Source organism: Zeus faber, assembly GCF_960531495.2.
Source record: "Zeus faber genome assembly, chromosome: 18".
NCBI lineage: Eukaryota > Metazoa > Chordata > Actinopteri > Zeiformes > Zeidae > Zeus > Zeus faber.
Window position 1 is genome coordinate 15,151,132 of NC_137210.1, and position 23,335 is coordinate 15,174,466.

Here is a 23,335-nt window from a genome sequence, read left to right on the forward strand (position 1 = left end):
TTATGTATCTATTGTGTGTGTGTGTGTGTGTGTGTGTGTGTGTGTGTGTGTGTGTGTGTGTGTGTGTGTGTGTGTGTCTGTCTGTGTGTCTGTGTGTCTGTGTGTGTGTGTGTGTGTGTTTGTGTGTGTGGCTGTTCACATGCTGGTGCCCTTTGTTACTAGTTATTCACCGACCGAGCAGCTGGAGCGTGAGAACTTCTTGGGTGTAGGGATCCTAGTTAATGCAAGGAGAACAGAATAGCAATTGGGATGTGGAACTGTTAGAAATCTCCTGTATCCATGGAAACCCAGACTTCCCTAAAATTACTGAGCTACATTGCTTGGTTATAATATGTGCAACATTTGTCTTTCTTTCATTTTAATTATGTTCATAAAATGCAGAACGCATTAAAAAGTGCATGAAAAAGGAAAGAATGACGTTTGAAGGTTTTTTCCTGGTTGAGCAGCCAATGGTATGGATGATATTTCAAAGTGAATTGACATATAAGCTGCTGTTTTAAACAAAGCTAATAACCTGTGCTATGCCTATGAAAGTCTGAATTTTAAGCAGATGAAAGGTTGTCATTTAAGCAGTACAGTGGAAGGTCAACTCAGCCTTGTGCTAAGCTTCATATAAAAATGCTTACGGTAAAAGGCATTGTATTTAAGGGATTAACTACCCTAAGGAAAGTCGTGAGATTTACCCCCCCCCCCCCCAGAAGTTTCTAAACTCTATTGAATTCCATTGGTCTCAATTCAGATGTATTGAAGTGGCACTTTATGTCAGACCAGTTGATTGGCTTGAGACCACCATTGATAGTTAGCTGCCATCAGGAAATGGTATTCACTGTCGAGTATGAGTGTGCTTGCCTCGATCGGGGCACAGAGTCTGGAAGAGACAGATTCAGTTGGATAAGAAGGACACCTCTAAAACCAGGGGGCCATGGCTGAACGTTAGAGAAGGATGTCTGTCTTCAATCCGAGTTTAAATCAGCGAGGTGCTCTTGGCATCATGACAAGAGTGAGCTCATCAGTAGTTGGCTTTTATTGCCATTTTTTATGACCAAATGTAACCCTGTGTCTCTGAGAAGAATTGTGTTTTCGATTAACAAATACTTTCTCATCCTTTTTTCCACTTCAAGCTACATAATTCACATATGTCTGGACAGCTAGACCTATATGTTGAGTTGCCGATCACTTGCGTTCCAGTCAAAGGGACCATCTCCATCCCAAATATTCCTTTGCTTTTTTGTTCAAGAGGAATTGTTGGAAAAGCTGCATTGACCCGAGTTGAGGAAAACTGAAAATTATCTATTATGTCTACATTCTTAACGGAAACTAAATATCTTTATTATAACGTCCTTGGCAAACCATCATGAAAATATACCCATTTAAAGCATAAGAAACTATAGTGTAATGTTCTCGTAATTGGATATTGGAGAGGTGCTTGCTCGCTTGCCTCCAGGCCGGGGTACTGGCTTGGTTAGTGTGGCACACCACAAAGACACTGGGGCCCCATCCAGACCAGAGAAATCAATAACACATTAATGTGTTCTTGCAGAAACACATAATTCTGAAGAGGTATTCAGACCCTACTTCTCCACTAAATCCCCCCAAATATTTAGCCATATTTGTTTGACTAGTTTCTACTTGTTACAGTATAATTTGAAGAACCTTTACTGCGATAACATTGAAATCCATGAAAACATATTCGGCTTCTTTTGGTCTGTCACGTTCTGCCACTTTTCCTTTCAACAATGTGAAGGTTTTCTCTGTTATCCTCACTCAGAATGGCTCTCACATGAAATTTTGTTTCAAGTCTCGGTACTAGACTACTACTATGGTATTGGATTGGTGTGCTGCCCACGCACTGTTCCTTGGGCTGTGATTGCTGCTGCCAAAGTATAGCAGGACGGCTGGGTAATATGAAGCATCTGTGTCTCTGCAAACTCACCATAGCTAAAACCACAGTGCCTGCAGAGATGCCAGAGAGCTGGAGCTGTGAAGTTTGTTTAAGGGGAAAATCACCATTGTCAGGCATCCCTGCAGCCTTTTCCAGACCTAACACCATAGTAACACAAACATGTAATTAGAGGAGTGCTGAGTTGGACATCCTGGGCAATATTTGGTCAAAACACTAGCAATTATGCTTGAAGAAAAGAAGTTCCCTCCTGAGAATGGATTAGTGGAAGGTCCTCAGATGCCAAGCCATAAAATGTGTCTTTATTACAAATCAAAGATGATAGTTAGCATGGTTAAATATCTTGCCTAACATTTTTCAAGGAATAAGAAGTTTGTACCAATAGGATGGTTTTTCAATTGTATTTTCTTGAAGGACATTAAGGACTTTATGTTCCTGTCAAAAATATCAGAATATTTCTCAAGTGTGATTGATAGTCTTGCGAGCATGTAAGACACTTTCCCTTGGCTCAATAATCCACCTTTGATGAACCTGCCACAAAGACTTTCCTGCTCCATTGAGGTCTGTGGCAACTTCGAGGGGACTGTGGTTCTATTGGACAGGCCACTTGCAAGCCGGAATCAGTAGGCATTTTCGCACCATAGGAACTTTTTCATAGTACTAAGAACTTTTGGAGGAACTGTCCCTAATTTTGTGTCCGCTAGGAACATTCGTAGGTCTTAGAAGTCCGTTTCAAGGGAATTTTTTAACTCCTATTCCAGATCAGGGACTAACCGGCAGAAGAAAAACCCTCAGTGATGTAAGTGCACAGTGATTGGTCCAGACCTAAGTCCACTGTCCCTCGCCGGTCCCTTGGACTGAGGACGGTCGGTCCGGTCGATGCGCGTCGCTCTGGGTGTGGACCAGTCCACATACACTCAGCGGCAATAATAAGAAAAAAAAAAAATATATATATATATAGTATTTTTATTGTAGAATATTTATTTAATTTATTTTAATTTCCAACATTAATTGAATGAAACAAAAAAATCAACGTGCGATGTCCGGATGGGAGCCCTTGCCTTACCAAGGTCAGAGTCAGAGTTCCTATTGTCGGTGTGAATACGAGCAGAAAAAAAGCCCTTGAAGGTATCTAGTTCTCGGGGGACCTCCCCAGTTCCTAGTTCCCCTCAGGGAGTCCCCAGAACTGTTTGGTGCGAAAATGTCGAATGAATTGGCTTACAGAGGCTAAAGCTCTGGGGTCAGACATGTTAAATGGTGGTATAGAGCTTCATGACATGACCATACAGTTCTAAATAGACTGTGCCAGTGTATAGTGACAATAACTACGTTAAAGGAATACTCACAATTCAGAGGTGTGAACCAATGCTTTTTGATCATGTCTGTTGGTGTGTAAATCATTTCAAAGTAATTGGTTGTTTGGTTTCTTTCGAAGAGTGGATCATGAGTAGTATGCAGGGTTGCTGGTAGGTAGAAGAGAACTGTATGTTTGCATAGGGATTTTTGTTTAAATTGATACAGTACAGTGGGGAATATCAAAAAGACATGAAAATAAATATACAGTGGAAACCGCTTATATGGATCAAATAGCTTGGGACAGAATCATTCCTATACAAATGCTGCTTAAATAATTTGATTATAGTATTCAAGTAGTCTGCTTACAGTTTTCATTTTGGGTCTTTTCTTACATGACAACATATGGAGAAAAAATTTAAACTATGGTAATTCAATTTTTTTTTTTTGCTTTAGTCCAATGATCCTTTGCCTTGCAGTTACCCATCTGCAGTGGCGGCGCTAAGTCGGGGCTTGTCGGTGCTATAGCCATGTCAGGATTTTGCATAGCACCAGCGCAGCCCCCCCACCCCCCCAAGGATTTCATTACAATTTTACATTTTCATTAAACACTTTAAATCGTGTACGACAAATATTTTATCATTTATTTAAGAGTGATAATTTGTAATGGCGTGAATGCGTAATGGAGAGGGCACGATCTCCACTCCCCTGTGCATCCTCGTTTCCCCTTTTTGCCAAAAATAAAAAAATTTAAATTTTATATATTTTAATTTTCCACTGTTCCCTAATTGAATAAAACAAAAACAAAAAACCTATGTATCCCGTGTCAGGCTCATCCAAGCCATTGATACTCATAGATGGTAATCTGCATGAGAAATAAAGAAAAGGAAAAATAATTAAGTTCTCGGTTTCCACTGTATTAGCAAATAGCAATTGCGAACTGTGTCATTTGAAACTCCGATCTTCACATGCAACAGAAGATGCAGTGCTTGAGTTGTTTTTCTGCTATTTACAACCATGTGCTGGGAGGCTTCGTAGTTTATTGCCTCTTTTCTGACATAGTAAAAAAGACTCTGGCCCATTGTGGTTTCTTCTTCTCTCACTCTACATATCTCGCCGTAATGGATGAGGACAGCTACTCTGTAATGGGATTTCCAGTTTTTCCACAGCATAAAGTGAAGGTTTCTCTAAGAAAAACCTTCACTTTATGAGTTTCAGAAGACTGGGATGAGATGTTGTTCCTGTTTTAAGTTTGCTTGCATTTTTGTATGCGTTTCTTTCAACAATTAGTCTAATTGTCAGTGGAAATTTGTCTGTTGATTTTTTTTTTCCCGATTCATATTGTAAATGGGTCAGTGCTTTTGTTGGCAAATCAATTACTTGGATTCAGCATGCCAAACACGACGAACAAAACGTAGAGCACGTTGACCTACGGAGTGAATCCGCATCAAAAACTAGGTCAGCATTGCAGCTCTGCTCAGCCAGAAACTCATAAAGTATAGTGAAAATCAATTATAACTTTTAAGCCTGTATTCAGCTTTCAAGTACAATAACACTCAAGTTCTCAATGTTCAAGTCTTTTTTTTATCTTAGTATGGAATCCCTCAAAACTTTCCATTTTCCCCTGAAGTAAAAAAGGAGAGCCCCCCCCCCCTCTAAAAAAAAAGAACACACGCACACGCACACACACACACACACACACACACACACACACACAACACAATCTCCAATACAAGCACACTCGACTTGATCCTTGTTGCTCACTGTCATCGGCATGGTGAGGAACTTATTTTCTCAGTGGCCGGTGCTGAATAGCGCTTGAGTCGGGGCGCAGGCCTGAGAATTCCTCTGTCTGTATGGGCCGAGCGGGGTGCAGGTCCTTACGGGTGACGGAGCACCAAGGAGCTTTCAAGCACAAATCTCACGGCGCAGAAAGATCGACCCACAATGAAGCGTCCTTCATCATCAGACCGGGCTTCATCATCATTCACACGGTGCCACTGACAAGAGGGTTGGCGCTGTCTCTTTACACAAGGGTCTGTTCAGGCAGCGATGATGCTACACCCTGGTTTATACACATTGATTGCTCTCTTTTAGTATTAGTATAAGTATTATTTGATAGTTCACCGTGCTGAGGGCCATATCATATTGTTAAAATAGGGTTTGACTTGCATCGACTTGACTTGAATTGGTGGAACCAACAGGGCAGTCAAACCCATTCCTAAATCTCGTTCGACTGACTTTTACTTAAAACAGACCTCATTTACTGAGCCAACAGAGGAGACAAACAGAGGAGCTTAACAACGGAGGAGCCTGTGAACGGCTACAACGACACCTTTATGCTCGCTACTTAGTTCTGGCAATCTGCTGCTAAGATGCTTACAAGGCTCAACACAATGCTGACGCCTGACTCGACTGCTTATTCAATTATTGTTGATCTGTCTGAATAACTGACATAGCTATCTCTAACTCTGTAGTATCTTCACACCACAATATAGAAAAAACATGTCTGTATCAGGCTCGAACCCTCTTTCACCCCTTGCGTGAAAGAGGATGTCAGAAGCTCCTGGTGTTTTAACAGTGCTGACACTGAAAGAGCTAACAGATTAGCACGGCGTTTGTTGTTGTGAGATCCCGGCTAAGTTCACTTCCCGGGGCCCCTGAAGGCCCCCGAGAACCTCCCACTCATCTCTGTGGTCTGGTGTCTGTGAGAAGACCCCTCTCCTCTCCTGAAAGCCTGCTCTCTCATTAGCAATGCCTCTGGGGTCTCCCCAGACCTCCCCTGCCAAGCCCCCTCTCCTCCGTCCAACCTACTTATTTTTCCACTGTTTGCGTGTCTCTTTTTGGTCATCTTTCTCTCCGCATCCCCCCCCCTCTCTTGTTTTAAGAGTCTTGTTTGGAACGGTCTTGTTTTCCCCCTCTCTTATCAGCTCCCTCGGCCTTATTATTGTGTCTGTCCGCGATGGCAGAAAGGTGATCCGCCTCTCTTTCCTCCTTCCTTTTTATCTGCGAGTTACAATCCGCCAGATGGAGGGAGGGCAGCGGTCAGGGGTTGCTAATGTATGCAGCGGGCATATGGTGCGAATCAGAAGATGAAGGGGTCTCGCCCCCCCAAACCCCCATCTTCCCACCCCTGTGGTCAGATGGGAAATAGAGGAAGGTGACTGTGTGCTGACATGCATTCTGCCTCCGCACCCATACACACACACACACACGCACACACACATATGACACAGAGAGTGTCTTTCATCCACTGCCCCCCTCTCACTACCCCAGGCAAAGGGGGAGTCGGTGCTCTCCCACACACATCCTCCTCTCTGATGTAACAAGGTCATTGTCACTGGACAGCCAGAACCTGATTGCCATTCATGGGGGCACTTCAGCCCGAGACAGCGGCAGTGACGCTCTCAGATGAGGGAGTGTTTGTGTGTGTGTGTGTTTGTTTGATGAAAGGAGACAAAAGGAATGTAAATAGATCATACACACAGTGTGTCTTCTGAAACTGTATTTCATGTGACGTACGACCGGGTCAGCTGGAGGGATGAACTCCGCTCCGCCAAATCCCATCCGACAAGACCCCTGTATATCTGGAGGAGAGATTGTGATACACAGAGAAGCTGCGCCTTTGTCTTGTTAGAACGCCAAAGAGCAGGGCGAGAGGGTGGAGGAGATAGAGAGACACCCAGTGAGAGGAAGAGGGAGAGAGAGAGTGAGAGAGAGAGAGAGAGAGAGAGAGCGAGCGAGCGAGAGCACGGGAACATGCAGGAAAGGGAAAGAGAGGGTGAAGGAGGGGGCAGAAGGTGGGAGATAGGAAGAGAGAATTTGCTGAAAGGAAGCAAATTTGTTGGATGGGATAAAAGCAGCGATGGAAGCCACGCCGGGAGAGAACGGAGAGCAGTGCCAGGACAAAAGAGGTACCAAACGAGCACTTGAGCTCCTTTCACTGCTTTGTTTACCGGGCTCCAACATACTTGGTTTTACAGCTCACAATGAAAGGGTCGAACCCACTCGGAGGAGGCTCGCTCACGCCGCCTCAATTCACTGCGGAGAATCAGTTTGAACACACTAGTTTTGTTGTTTCGTGCGCGTAAACTGTTGATTTCGTCACTACATCGCTCTCATCACAATTGTGTGGTATCAATCCTAGTTGAGGTGCAGCTTTGAGCGTAATTTGCTCCTGGTTGTTTATTTTGGCTCTAATCAGCCACAATGTGCGTGTGGGGTAACTGGAAGATCTGATACCCCTCCAGTTCGAGGTTGATGTTATGCCGCTGCTCAACCACTATCGGTGTTTAGTTTCACCATTAAGGACAAAGAGTCTGTCAACCACATTTGCATTAAATCAATCAGCGCTCGAGGCATGTTTGAGTTGTTTTCGGTGATTAATGACACAGACGAGAGGAGGGTGGGGACAAAGACAGATCGCAGCAGGCAACACCAGTCCCACACACAAAAAAAACACTCTGTCACTTTGTCTTTTTGTGTATCTTAACAAACTATTAATTCATGATGAAATAGATCACTGTAGTATAATAAAGATATTATCACCATGTTATAAACATTTCCATTATTCTCAAAAGTTAATTCCACTTATAGTTATCGATGAAAGAAATTGTCATTGAATCAACTTGAAAAAAATATCTTCTGTTTGTAACACTTAATATATTTTTTAGGGTGTCACAATTTCTAAACTTTCATTTCTCATTTTTGATTTGAGAAAACCATAAAACTAAGGTGTTAGTGTGTCAGTGCGGTCAAACTCACTACTAATTTAATGGCTTTTCAGTTACACACAGGCCTTTATTTAATAATGACTCATTAGTTATCATCACCTAATTCATAATAGTGTTAGAGTTCAGAACAGACTTTATTCTCCATTGTTATCACTCACATTACTTGGGAAGTGAGAGAAATGGATCTGTTGAGGAATGAAATGCTCACATTAGCTTTGAGTGCTCATAAACACGGTCGAACCCCCCGCAGGAATAATTGCTTTTCCGTTGCTCTCTGCTACACCTTTGCACTCAAGGGGTAAAGGTTGTGCTGTTATGATGGGAGGTGGCCGAAAACATGAACAAACACAGGACGGTGTATCATATCGCTACATGATTTTATTCTATTTTGGTTCAACTTTTTTGAATTGGCTGGGATGATCTTGAATGTAATGACATCAACATCTTGGTTTCTCTTATTTTCCGCCTCCCCTCTTTGTTTTTTGGTGCAGTGGAAAATAAACAGGATTGTTACTATGAATAGTTAGTTAGTAAAGAATTTGCGCTTTTGGCAAGACTACAGAGCTGAAGGGTTTACTTCACTTTGTTTACCTGAAACATTAGATAATAAATATTTGCATATTTCCGCCCTATACCAAACACCCATATAACATTCACGACCCATTACTGTCTTTCCCCTGTACCCTGTCCCTTTACCGCTCGTAAAACTTGAAACGAGCCTTGCTCGACCCGGAGCCTTTCAAACAGTTATGGTTGAGATACGATCACAATAGCCATTAGCTATCAGTGTATGTTTCCCTTGTTAGATAAGTAAACAGGGAGAGCCCCCACCCCACAAGAATGGCCATTATGAGCCATTATGGAGCCTTTAAGTGGTCTTCCTTTCGACGTGGAGAGTGTGGAAAATCAGAATGCCTCATAAAGTGACTTTTGGCCGCTTGCCCCGACTGAGCAACAAACAACACTTTGGAGGATTGGAGGCAAAACAGGCACATCTGTAAGCAATGAGGCTGAGATGTGAGATTAGAGCTGGACGGTGTTGTTAGCCAGTCAGTCAGAGTTTGGGGATAATGTGGAGTTAGGAGTGTTGTGTTGTCCTCAAGTAATTATAGAAACAACTGCATGTATGTGTTTGAATGTGACTCTATCTGAATTTGTGTCTGCGTTTGTTTGTCAATGTGTCTGTGTGTCTTGGAGTTTCTGTGCGTCATCGCCTGTGGATGTGTTTGTGTCGACCTTTCCTGGCTTTGCTTGTATGAGCACATGATGGTCCTGTGTCTCAGCTGATAGCCCAAACATCAGAGGGAAGACTGAGATGTTTTTTCGGCTGGTCCAGCTGTTTACTGCGGTCTGGCTTTCTGCGGTGTTGACAGGTGGTGTCATGTGACAACAGTTGTTGAGGGATGGAGTGAAGTGATGAAGCTGCACCAGCTGGAGGAATTACAGTGATGGAGCGCCTCAGAACACCACAGCCATTGGGACAAGTGGGGGAGGCTGGCAGGGTTAAAGTTAGAGTTCACCGTACTCCTCGCCGATTTGTTCTGCTTCTTCCTGTCTCCCCATATCTTTGTTTAAGTTGTTCTCTCTCTCACTTCTCCTCTTTCTCTCTCTTGTCTTGCTTCCTTTTTCCAATCCTTTGATTTCTCACTCACTGTGGCACTATAACATGGCTGCGAGTCTCAGGTGGTCCATAATGAGCTTCCTTCTTTGCGCATTGGTTGATTTGCGATGCTCTGACAGACGGGACCCTCCTGTGGTGGAGGGGCTCTGTGGTAGGCCCGTTCTGGGCCCGCAGTGCCGGAAGGGCCCAGCCGTGGTTCAGTGCTGCCATGAATGGCCCAGAGAGCCCAGCGTCAGTCTGGAGCTGCACACACTGGCGCTTTGTGTCCGGCCTTTTTTGGACACTTTTTCTGTCTCCCTCTCCACTGTTTCTCTCGCTGACATTGGGCCTCTGTCCGACTCTGTCTGTCTTTCTGTCCCTCTTCCTCTTGGTCTTCCTCTATCTCTCTAACAGCCACCCACATACAATCAAGTATACACTCACACTCAATGCTACAGCATTGAAGCATAAAAGCCTAAAAGTCTCTTGACACTTTATCACACTTTATCATTTCTTTTTCCTTTTCAAAAGCTCTCCTCTCCTTGTTGTTTGTTTGCCAGTACGCTGGTGAGTGAGGTTTTTACGCTGGAGGTCTAACCAGTGTATCAGTCATGGCTCAGAAGCATGTGAAAGTCATCAAAGAGGCTCAATGTGATTTCCATTTCCTGTGCTTCATTCAGAGCAGGCTAGCAGGCTCCATTTTGTATGTGTGTCACCAAGAGAGTAAACAACTACCATCTCCTGACATCGCCCATGGAAGAATACTTTATTTTTAGGAAATGTCAGGCTGCAGATATTCCTTTTTATCACCAGTGTGACACTCTAAAAGTTAGAGACAACAGTCAGCTGTGCTGCGTGGCAGGTTTGTTTATATGGCATGGAGACAATTCAACAGACTGTATTGGGAGACATGTCGCCGCCACTCCACGGTCAGCCTTCGCCTTCGCCGTTAGAAAACACAAAACATCGCCAGACAAAACACTGAGTCCGGGTCCCTTTCCTCTTTGAACCAAACTTTGGGAGCTGGAAGCAATAAATCTTGAAAGAGGCAAGATGAGTATGACAGAAAATTACTTGGATCCTGTATAATGTGATTGTTTTCATATCGTTTGTGAAGACCCTTTTGTTGTCACGGCAACCAGAGCATTCCTCAGTGAAAATCTGCATGTAGTTTAGTATTGACACGGACAACCTTCTCCAAAGGATGGAAGCTATTCATTATGGTAAAATATGGACCACTGCATACATTACTTCAGAGGTATCAAAAGATTATTCCAAAATCCTAAGCCTGTTATCGATACAAACCAACTGAATGGCTTCATTATTCAACAGTCACTATAGCCCTTACTGCGGTAATTGTAGGGATTTGTGTTGAGCTTTGCTGTCGTATTTCACCATAGATCACACTGTCCAGGCCCAGCCTTGTCTTTCGCAGTGAGCCTGTGTGACTAAAGAGCAGCATTCCCGAATTGTTGAAGCCTTAAACCCTGTCGGTAGCGCTTTCCTTGTGTCCGTGTTGTTTCAACCAGTCCAAACAGTATTAAACTAACCAGCCAACGTGTCTGCTCCAGCTGTAAAAATACAACCATAGATTTACAGGGTTATTAAACATAACACTTAATCACGGTCACAAGGCTGCTCCATTCAGAGAATCACATCTTTGTTCACCGCAGTGTAAGGGCAGAGGCTCATATGCTCTAGTTGTCCAGCGTTATACTGTGGTATTCATGGAAGATGTGTTGTACTCCTTTGGGAAGAGATAACAGCTCATTGTAATGTAGACTATGGTTGTTTGATTAACAGACTGGGGAACTAGATAGCTTAGGAAGCGGGCCAGCGCTGTGAAAGAGGCCATAGTGAAATGGCAGGCTCATTGATTGGATCTATAGCTTTTTTTCTGTCTCTGACTGGATCCAGTTAGAGATGTTGGTCAGCCGTTCTGACTATGACAGACATTAAGGGAAGTGGGCCACGAGGGCCAAGGTGACACCGTCAGGCAATTTAGCTCATAGGTTAAAAGCCGATCCATTCAGGGGGCTATAGATTCCTCATCTGACTCATTGTTGTAGCTGCTAGTCTTTTAGCTTGGACCGACACACACACACACACACACACACACACACACACACACACACACCACACATCGATTTACTTATTTATTAAACTGTCAGATCAAATAATACCAAGGTTGACATAGCATTACTTTCTATCATCATTCATAATCTCACGGTGATAATATCAGAGGAATACTATCTGGTTTTCCGGCGGCTGATCTAATGGAAAACGTGATAAGCACCGAGTCTCGGTTTGAAAGTAAGCAGACGCAGAATAAGTCAGACAACCGTGCTGCTCTCGAGCCATGACAACAAGTCACAATTGATTATGCTCAAATCAATTTGTAACAGACCAGTGCGATTGTTCAGCCTCTCACAGTCACTCATTTGCACTTTTAATACAACTGTCATTTTATTATCGCTGAAGCTCTGACACGCTTCCCGTCCAAAACAATTTTATTTCCATCATGTCTGCAAAGGCTATTGAACGTTACACCTTGTGAAGAGGGGGAAATACTTTACATGACTTCTTTACATAAAAATGATAAATTAATGCATATTTTGGACTGACTTCAACTTTCAAAACACATCTGGCTACTGACGTATTTGTGAGAGTTCTTTATTTGGATTCTATTCACTGGAGTGTTTGGGTTCAATATCCGGTGCATGTTGCTTACATACCCTCCCGGACGTGTTTGTCAGAGAAATGTGGGCCATGCCGGCTCCTCCACTACGGGCATCATTGGCTTGTGATTAACATGCTGCCATGGCAACCTTCCTTTCACTAGCTCGGGGCCAAAACATTGTTTTCATCCCTCTGAGCGACACAAAGAGTCGGGATGAACTTTATGACTGCAAAACTTTTGTCCCAGCGGCGAAATATCTTTTTTAATTTACCAAGACACAAACGAACATTCACGGTTTCCGTCTCATGCAAGGCAAGCAATTGATTCAGCATTTTTTTTTTTTCGTCTGTGCTCTGCTTATTAAAACAAGAGACTGGCTTAAGTTCTCTACAGCCTCCTGCTTTGCTGCTTTTAATCTTGTGTAGAGCAGTGTGTTTTGTGTGATTGACTCATGTCTGACTTTAAAGTATCTTCGTTTGAGCTTTGTATCATGGCGGGCCGATAAATCAATATAATATAGATATCGTGATATACTGTATATTGTCTTGGATTTTGGTTAACGTACTATCGTTTTATGACAGTAAAGTAATCAAGTGAAGTAATTTAAAGTGAAATAAATGTATCAAATTATTCAGGTATTCATCAAAAAATATTGTGACAAAATTCTAAGGAGCGTGAAAGAGGAAAGAAAGCCAATGTCAAAAAAACCTAAAAACAGAATTATTTGCATTGCCAACTGTTGAAAATGGGTAATGAGGATTACTTACAAATAAAATGACCTGCACTCGTCTCTCTCTTCATACGCAAGTTACTGATATCAATTACCGTGTTAGGCCTTGATGCTATCAGGACGCACTTTATTAAGGAGCCCAATGGAATCAATGAAGGTCCCATTCTGTTGTGCGGAATTCCCCAAACCTTTAATGTTGCCTGCACGCTGTATCCTGTTAGGGTCAGCGCTTCGTTCATAAACCAAAGTCTTTGACCCAAATGCCCCATAAATCTCGGCCTCATGGCTGAACGACTCTTCCTCCCGGACACACATGGAGCTGATTGGAAGCACATTGCACTCTGTTAACATGCGTGGACATCACACCGCGGTGAGCGGCTTCGTCTCGCGGGTCGCAGAAGTACCTGGGAGCAGACGCATTGTAACCACCTGGGTCATTTCGTTCATCATCTGGGAGTTTAATCGATTTTCTTTGGCTGACTCGCACGGCTCCGACCTGTTGGAAGTCCATTAGTGTACTTTCAATCTGATGACAGATAGTCACATAAATAGGTAATGTTTGACGGCCTGCGCAGTCTTGAGCCATCCAGCGCGCCCTTTGCCATGTTGACTGGTGCTTTATATCACACGAGTCTACAAAAAGAAGTGGACCCCCACATGGAGGTCCTGGATTCATGCCATGGAATTCATCAAGACACTCCTCAAAGCTGTTTTGTATTATTTCGTTGGATAATTTGCAGCGTTAAAAACGGTGATTCATTATGTTGCCTTGTCTCGTTGCATCACCAAGTAAGACAAGCCCATCTTATCTTACTGGGGAGTGATAATGAAAAAAAGCGACTTAGCTGTTTTGGGGGTTAAAATGGCAATCCATAAAATCATCTGTATTGGGTGGATAACACTTTTCAGAAGTCCGAGAATTCCGTTGGAAACAGCGCGACATCTGTTTAGCCTCGTCCTCGGTCTCGGATGATCACTTTCTTTCCTCCAATGTTTGCGCTCTTCTGATCGATTCATTTGGTGGGGATCATTTTTCATCCACGGTGGTGGCAAATAGATTGAATGGCTGTTTCGTAGAAAGTGCCATCTAAGTACCAGGCATGGGATTTTTTTTTTAACAAAATAATCTCACAGATGATACTCTTTAACAGACCTTTCATTTTGATATATAACATAAAGTGTGATCACTTCCAGTGCTAGTACTCCTCCACGTTAAAGGCAGAGTGAAGAACAATGCCATATATGGGCATCGATACAGTAAAGTGACTTGTAAAGTGTCTATAAACTGTTGCTATGCTGCTCGTCATGATTGGTTCAACGCCTTCTTCTTCATATCAAATAACCTGAATTAAGTATTTTTGTTTCTTGTGCTTTTTTTGTCCAGGTTGCTTTGAGTGCTGCATCAAATGTTTAGGAGGCGTCCCGTATGCTTCACTCGTGGCCACCATCCTGTGCTTCTCCGGCGTCGCCCTGTTCTGCGGCTGCGGTCATGTGGCTCTCACCGGGACCGTGACCATCCTGGAAAACCACTTCTCCCAGGTCACCAGTGACCACGCCATGTTGACCGATGTGTAAGTGACCCACCCCAGCTGCTCCACTAGGCCTCATGGGACGGCGGTCCATGGAGGTTCCGCCGACCCCCATCTAAAAAATTTGGTTCAGCCCTCACATACTTGATAGCCCAACAAAGCACATAATACATGTTCCAAGAGCAGTTTATTAACAGTCACAGCAGAACTTGTTCTCATCTATCCCTCCCAGTAAACAAATAGACCCAAGGCTGATATGGGAGATTTTTAATGAGGCTGACTTCATGGAACTGTTTTTAGCAGATAGTGTCTTCAGAGTTGGAAAGAGCACACCAAATAAGGGCTTCTTTTCAAACCCAGTGTCCATTAGACAATGAGAACTGGGAATTTGTTTTATGCCGGGGGTTTAAGCATACACTTGGAGTGCACTGTTTGATTTAAGATGTCTGCGGGAGCACTCTGTCTCCCTGCAGATGATGTCTCCAGACGTGGATCACCTGTTATCTGCGGTTGTTTGGGAAATCAGCTTAGTGCATTTAGTTGGTCTATCTCAGCCATAACCATCTGCTGGCAATTTATCAGTCCAACTCGCTAATGATTTCAAGATCCACTCGATAAAAAGAAAAGTGAAGCGACGTTGGGCAGCACTTTTCCGTTCCACGCAGCAGTTTCTCAGATGCTATTACTCCCCCCCCCCCCCGACGTTTTTAGTACTCGGAGTTAGATGTGGAAGAACAGGTCACAGTGGTTGAATCATGTCCCGTGTACATCAGCCGTGTTTGCCTATATTGGCTGCAGCGAGCCCTGGCCGTGAGGTTCTCACACGACGTTGTTTTTCCTTCTCACAGAATACAGCTGATGCAGTACGTCATCTATGGCATCGCCTCCTTTTTCTTCTTGTACGGGATCATTCTGTTGGCGGAGGGCTTCTACACCACCAGCGCCGTCAAGGAGCTTCACAGCGAGTTTAAGACCACCATCTGCGGCCGCTGCATCAGCGGAATGGTATGTTAGTGTGACCACCTGGTTATTCTTCCATTAAAACCCAGCAGCAGTCAATTAAAGAGAGTAAACACGGAAAGATATGGGCTGTAGCTGTGACATTAAAAGGAAAAAAAGGTTTGTGAATTTTGACAGCGAGAATCGGCCTATTTTGCTTCCCTGGCAAAAACTCTGTAGAATTTGAATGGTTTGAGATTGACTCCAAATTTGTATTACTGTACATTCAGCATATCGATGAATCATAAGTTATTTCTTTCATCGCATTTGTAGCTCTTTAGCACGGTTAAAGATCTGTGTTTGATACGAGTGGAAAAACAGGCGAGAATTGGTCCATTTTGCCCTTGGTTGGAAAGGGTTTAATATACATCAGCCACAACATTAAAACCACCACTAATAACCACTAATATTGTGTAGCTCCCCCTCGTGCCACCAAAAGAGCTCTGGTCGGTCGAGGCATGGACTCCACAAGGCCTCTGAAGGTGTCCTGTGGTATCTGGCACCAAGACGTTAGCAGCAGATCCTTTAGTTGTTGAGGTGGGGCCCCCATGGATCGGGCTTGTCGTTCCAGCACATCCCACAGATGCTCGATTATATCGGACCCTAACCCCGCCCATCCACATGATGTAGAAGAAAATGTGATTCATCAGACCAGGCCACCTCCTTCCATCGCTCCATGGTCCAGTTCTGACGCTCATTGTAGGAGCTTTCGGTGGTGGACAGGGGTCAGCATGGACACTCTGACCGCTCTGCTACACAGCTACACAGCTACACAGCCCCATACGCAGCAAGCTGTGATGCACTGTGTGTTCTGACACCTTTCTATCATAGCAGCATTAACTTTTTCATCAGTTTGTGCTACAGTAGCTCTTCCGTGGGATCAGACCAGACGGGTTAGACTTCACTCCCCATGTGCATCAATGAGCCCATGACCCTGTCGCCGGTTCACCAGTTGTCCTTCCTTGGACCACTTTTGGTAGGTACTAACCACTGCATACCGGGAACACCCCACAAGACCTGCCTTTTTGGAGATGCTCTGACCCAGTCGTCTAGCCATCACAATTTGGCCCTTGTCAAAGTCGCTCAGATCCTTACGCTTGTCCATTTTTCCTGCTTCCAACACATCAACTACAAGAACTGACTGTTCACTTGCTGCCTAATACATCCCACCCCTTGACAGGTGCCATTGGAACGAGATGATCCACGTTATTCACTTCACCTCTCAGTGGTTTTAATGTTGTGGCTGATCAGTGTATATTAGATGGGGCAGTTGTAAAGTTGTCCCGTGATGCTAACGTGATGCCATCTCCGTGCGCTCAGTTTGTGTTCCTGACGTACATCCTGGGCGTGGCCTGGCTGGGTGTGTTTGGATTCTCTGCCGTTCCGGTCTTCCTCTTCTACAACATGTGGTCCACCTGTGCCGCCATGAGATCACCGATGGCCAACCTCACCAACATCGACTCCATCTGCGTGGACGTCCGTCAGTACGGTACGAGAGGATGAAACTTCCTTAATTTATCATCCCTAGGGATGACTCAATCCACTGTAGAGCAGTTATTCCAAGTGTTGAATGAGTGCACATTGAATATAGAAATTGCAAAGCTGTGCAGAAAACCCATAATTTAGGAGCACGGAAATACAGCAGACTTATGTGTCTAAATAATGACAACTGCGTCTGCACTTCACTTCACTTTTAAGTGCAAAACTAAATCTTGTACGTATCGCATTGGGCTGATAGTGATACTCTCAACACTGGTTCAATTTAAAAGATTCTGGGTTGACCCCCTGACAGTTGAAAAATAAGGCTGGAATTTTCTTCTCTGATTGCAATCTTTCTCTCAAAACGGCAGCCATCTTATATTCTGCAGGAACAAGTCCTTCAGCGTACTAATTACTTGTCTTGGCAACAGTCAAGACACGACCCTAAGCTCTTTTCTCCGAGTCAGTATTAACTTTGAAATGTCATGCAGGAATCATCCCATGGAACGCCGTGCCGGGCAAGGCTTGTGGCTCCACGCTAGGCGACATCTGCAACACCAACGAGGTAAGACGGCGACACATCCGCCGGCGAGGTCGCGGCATCCGTTCGGCGTCGGCGAGCACACACCGACTGAGATTCTAATCATGTTTGTCGAACCTCTTCCAGTTCTACCTGTCGTACCACCTATACATCGTAGCCTGCGCCGGGGCTGGAGCTACCGTGATCGCCCTGGTAAGGCCCCCTCCCCCTCCTCACTCATCCTTTCCTCCTTAAAGTCCGTCGTGGCATCATGGCATGGTCGGTGTCCGTAGATAGTGAGTCCAGGGCCGGTCTCCTCATTTCCCTTGTTGTTGATGGAACTGCTTGACGGGAGATTAATGCATGGGCTTTTACACGGCTCCAGTTCCGTTTCAGTTTACCACCTGCTTTACCGTTCTTATTCATGGAAGAATGGAAACGAATGCGCTTTGCCCCCCGACGCTCGCCAAATGAATTGCCTTCTCCGGTCGTGTGGTAGACTTTAGAGTCCACACTTTGAACTTTGGGGACCAAGCGTCGCCCCGTGAAACTCCGCAATGAAAGTCCATTTTGAATACGCAGGAATGAGCTAGAAATGAAAAGTCACTCACTAACATGTTAGCAGCCATTAGGACCTGACGTGCACGGCATGTTTCTCTGACCAGCTTCATTCTGTTCTCTTCCACCAGCTGATCTACATGATGGCTACCACTTATAACTTTGCTGTTTTGAAGTTTAAGAGTCGAGAAGATTGCTGCACTAAATTTTAAAACTGTTTAAAAAAAAAAAAAAAAAAAAGATCACACCATGCAGTATTTTGACACTGCACTGAGTAGAGAAAGCCGCCACTGACAAACAACAAAACTAAACCCCCCCCCCCCCCCCGAGAGTAGGAAAACCAACATGTATTCATTAGCATCATCACCAGAAGTGTAAATAGAGTGTATGCACCCCGTAGCGCTTGAAAATCCAGGGAGGCACCTGCGCCGAGGGGCCCGATGAGAACGGCCCCTCACCTCGACTGGATCCTCCCACCTTCCTAAGCCTCGTTTTTATAGCACAGCCAGAAAACCACACCAGTATTGTTCTTTAACTCCCGTTTAGCGTGCAGCGGTTCCCCGGCGCTACGCCAGCCGCTGATTCCACCTTGCACCCTCCTTTTAAAAAGATTTAATAGGTCTCGCCGATGGAGAAAAAAAAAAAAAAAAAAAAGTCTGCAGATTTCCTGCAGACATTATAAAATAAAACAACGTAGGCAACCAACGGCACCCAAAATGTAGATTAAATGTTCTTGTAATCTGCATCGGGCCCGGGCTATTTCCTGGGCTGGCCTCATTATTCTCATGTAAGTGTAAGCTCCGAGGAGAGGAGAGGCAGACCAGCTGATCACATGACACAACAACGAAAGTGATGAAAGTTTTTTTTTTTTTTTTGTTTTTTTTGTCTGTTCTTTTTTTTGTCTCGATGAGGAGTTTAGCGCTTTGGGTGAAGGAGGATTTTTTTAGTTTGCAAACCAGACTAACTCCAGTAGCAGTGAAGCATTAAGTGCCTTGTCGTTAAATATGCCCTTTGTTGCGCCGGCCGGTGAAACCGCAGAGTGTTACACAGAGATGTTTTACTGATCTCTCTCTTTTTTTTTTTTTGTCACAAACTAAAATGTAACTCCACTAAAACCTTTCTGCAGGATCATTATTATTATTATTATTATTATTATTATTATTATTATTTTTATTATTATGATAATGTAGGCGAGATGAACTCTGGTGTCAAATGGATTTCGAAGTAACATTCCGAGCGCAGGAACAAAAAAAAAAAAGAAGGCTGAGGGCGTGGCCACGGTTTAATTTCTTTATATATTTTATTAAATAAAAGAGAAATAAGTTCACCTCCTCGGAAGACGAGGCAAAATGTAATTTCCTTTTTCCATGAGATCTGAGGCTGTGGTCGCTTCAGTAAAGACTTTAATGGTTTTTTTGTTTTTTGTTTTTTTCTTTTCCTTTTCCTCTATTCATTCCGAAAGTGCCATTAAAGAGCCTTTGATGATTTTATTTTTTATTATTTTTATTTTTTAACACTGAGCCTGCATGCTTATATCTTCAATATTATTTGATCTGTTTACGGTTACTTATAATTCCTATTTGATATATTTAATTCTCTCCTTCGTTTTTTGCAGACTGTAGTTTTTTTTCCCTTCCCTTTCTATAAAAAAAAATAAATAAACAATCTCTGTTTACAAAAAAATCCCCATATTGGTGTATTTGTTATCACTTACAGTATATAGACAGAGCGCCGCAGGGCAGTGGTTCTCAACGTGGGACCCCCACCGGGGGCCCCTCACGGGGTTCCGGGGGGGCCCCAGCAAAATGAGTAGTGGTTAAACTTCACCGCTATCAGTTACAAGACGTTAGAGCATGTACCATAAAGACTGTTTTGCTCACTGTTCTCTACATAACTATACCATAGACAAGGACAAAAACCTTCTCAGATCGGGGTCCCAGAGACTTAACCTCATCGAAAGGGGTCCGTGGGCCCCGTGTGTGTGAGGTGAAGGCTCCTCCGTGTGAGACGGGTTGAGAATCGCTGCCGGAAACGGGATCGGATCGACGACTTTCCCCCGGGGAAGCTTCACTAACCTCCTCAGGCCTCCGGCTGCCGTCGCCACTAATCCCGCACGCAAAGAAAATGAGCCGCGTTTTCCCGCTCCCAGCGCCATTCCCCTCCCACCTCCCTCTCAAAGTCACCCCGTGCCGCCGGGAAAAAAACACGCCCCCCCCCCCTTTCTTTTGGAAAGTCAGCGATAATAACTTTTTTAGTAACAAACTGTGAGTTCTTTGCCATGCTTTTTATGTTTGTGTGTGTGTGTGTGTGTGTGTGTGTGTGTGCGCGCGCGTGTGTGCGTGTGGTTGTGTGAGGCGAGTAGCTTTTAACTTTTAGCTTCTTGTGTGTGACGTAGCTCTGACTCCTGTAGCTTTGGCTCTGCGTCTCGACGTGCTCACCGGCCATCACCCTCACCCTTCTCTTCCAGATCCACTTCCTCATGATTCTCTCCGCAAACTGGGCCTACCTCAAGGACGCCAGTCACATGCATGCCTACCAAGACATCAAAATGAAGGAGGAGCAGGAGCTGCAGGACATCACCTCACGCTCTAAGGAATGCCTCAATTCCTACACATAAGGACGCACACACACACACACACACACACACGCACACTCAAGACACCCCTTCTGGACGGAGAGAACATCCAGTTCCAAATAACCTGCCAAATCACCTCCTCACACTGTGCAGCACTAACCAGGCTTCTAACAAAACTAACGGCTCCATGTGGCTTCCCGCTCCAAACCCCCTCCCGCTCCTGCTCCTGTTTTTTATTTTTATTTTTTCCCCCCGTTGGGGTTCCTCCTGGTTTTTTTTCGTTTCCGTTTTTTTGATTGAGAACAAAGCCAATTCGGGTTTTGATTTCGCACCTTTGTCTGTTTCTTTTCGTTCTGTTTTTTTTTTTTGTTTTTTTTTACCTGCTGGTTGAATCGGGACGCGTCAGACTTCATTTGCGCGCCTCGGTGACACTGCAGTAACGGCTGCTCATAACTGTTCAAAAGAAACGTCCTTATTGTGACAACAATTCATTTAGCATGTTATGATATTTGTAGAGAAGTAATTTGTAATTTCTGATTATTTTGACGGTTTAAAAAAAAATCCTTTCCGTTCCCGTTCATCTTTTTTTCCATCAGTAACTTGAGTGGAACGCTTTAAAAAAACAATATTTTTTAAGGACTTTATGGACACACATGAATAACATTTTTGGGGTCATGTCACGACACATGACGCAGCGCTCAGATACAGATGTTTATAATAATGTGACAAAAGGTCTAGTTATGGTTTTTTTTTTTATGTATGTGAACAGCCGTCACCCACTGTCCTGAAGAGTCGCAAACGTTGTTTTATCATTTCAGTTTTGTGACTCGCAGGGAAATTCAGAAACAACACCGTGCGATGTCTCCTACTCGAAGGGACCCCCGCCCAAATCAAGGGATCAGTTTCACTCCACGACATGACGTGAAACGCCTTCACTTTTATATTGAAAACCCGCTAAAACCGTCGAGGTTGTAACTGATCACAAGGAATGTTGTTTTATCTTTTTTATCGAGGAGACATTATACGTTTTAAAAACCAGTCTATCCAGTCAGTCTCGCTCTTGAGTTTTACCAGTCTTTGTTTAAGGGTTGGGACCAATTATATTTACACATTTTTATTTGTATTTACACATCATTTTTTTGTTTATTGGCTCTAAACAAACGACTTTCTTTTTTTTTTTTAAGGAGAATAAAACATTTAAACCCCATGGCCTGCGCTAACTCTACCTCAGGTGTACACTTGTCTACAGACTACATTAGCAGTAAACAACACAACCCTCGTTCTAAAGATTTCCTTACTAACGTGGAGCTGGAAGGAAATAGGAAAAAAACAGCACAACATTCGGGTTCAGTCGGAACCGTCACGTGGTATTGGTTCGATGGACCAAATTGCATCCGGTGTAAATAGGGCTGGGTAGAGTCGAGCATGACGTCTCGTGAAGACCTTCTAAATGTGGACCGCTGCCAATCCTGACGTGAAATGACGTCAAATCTGTCTAAAAAGATAATCATTACGATCGCCGAGAATATTCCATTTGTTTGTATTACGGAGAATAATAATGGGTCTTTTTTTGAAAATCTAATCTTTACCCCTTGGATGTTTCTCCTTGCCGGTATTGTGAAATAAAGGATTGTTAACGCACCGTCTTCTTCAGTATATGTACAATAATAACTTTAGTTCTACGTAGTGCTCAATAAAATAAAAAAATCAAGAAAAAAAAAATATTGACATATGTGCTTTGTTACAAAAGGCCGATCCTCTAAAACAAACACCACTTGACATTTTAATTTAGTAGAGGTCTGGAATTGAAACTCCAAAACACTACTTAGAGGAGAATGTAGTAAATGTTTTACAGGTTCATGTTTTTTTTTTAATTTTTATTATTATTGGGGATGAAAAAAAAATTGTTTCGTTTATTCTTTGTAATTGCATTTGTTTTAATGTGCAATTGTCATGCATAATGACTGATGTTTTTTTTTCTGTTAGACGAGGAAGTTACAGGGATATGTTGTCGTTTATTTCTTTAATGCATGAAGAAAAGCGTTTCCGCAGTGACACGAGCGATGTCCAGTTATTTTTTCACTGACATCAACAGTAGGCAGTGTTTGCCCGTTTCCTACTTTTTTTTTTTCTAACTGAATACAAATTAATTCTTTGTACGAGTAGAACAGGATAAAGATAGATGTTTTGTAGGTTTTTTTTGTTTTTCTTTTATGGGGATGATTAAAGAAATAAATACTACACAATTTCTATAGTATTTTGTTACTGACAATATTCCCATATTTTCTACGAATGTCAAGGGCTTCTTGTGAATTTATTTCTGTTGAAACTTTAAATGACTGCGTTCTATAATTGGAAATGCAAATCTAATAACATATATATGCCATTGTCTTTATTTTAGCCAATTTTTTCAGAACTAATAGCCACAGGTACGCTGCAGTGAGACGGCTGAGGTATGAAATGTTTTAGCTGAACGCTGCGTTTCCTGTGTAAGAAACCAAAAAGTGGAGAATCACGGCTCCGATCAATCACCAGGAGGACGAGAAATCCTGCGTCCGCCCCCGTTACTCGTTTCCACGCTGCCAGCCTGTCGACCTTTTACAAAAACATCAATAAAAAAAAAAAAGAATAAACTCAACTATGTGTTGTGACTTTTCTTTCGGGTTTACTTTTCCCGACGGTCTTTTGTGTGAAGCAATAAATAGGAACGACACCAGGTTTAGAAAAATAAGGATTTAT

General features: G+C 43.4%; 1 protein-coding gene across 3 annotated transcripts in view; it reads left to right on the top strand.

Moving 5' to 3' along the window:
- The window catches only part of gpm6bb (glycoprotein M6Bb), a 33,560-nt gene extending 10,326 nt beyond the window's left edge, over window positions 1-23,234 (top strand). The window contains exons 1-7 of one of the 3 annotated variants that reach the window (XM_080019232.1): window positions 6,973-7,107; window positions 14,321-14,507; window positions 15,314-15,470; window positions 16,785-16,953; window positions 17,435-17,508; window positions 17,611-17,676; window positions 20,489-23,234. In XM_080019232.1, the coding sequence (XP_079875358.1) occupies window positions 7,059-7,107; window positions 14,321-14,507; window positions 15,314-15,470; window positions 16,785-16,953; window positions 17,435-17,508; window positions 17,611-17,676; window positions 20,489-20,638 (852 nt within the window). In that variant the 5' untranslated portion in view covers window positions 6,973-7,058 and the 3' untranslated portion in view covers window positions 20,639-23,234. Of the gene's footprint in view, window positions 1-6,972; window positions 7,108-14,320; window positions 14,508-15,313; window positions 15,471-16,784; window positions 16,954-17,434; window positions 17,509-17,610; window positions 17,677-18,152; window positions 20,010-20,488 lie in introns of those variants that run through there. The other 2 variants (XM_080019230.1, XM_080019231.1) reach the window with 2 other exon arrangements.
- Window positions 23,235-23,335: the final 101 nt, after the last annotated feature.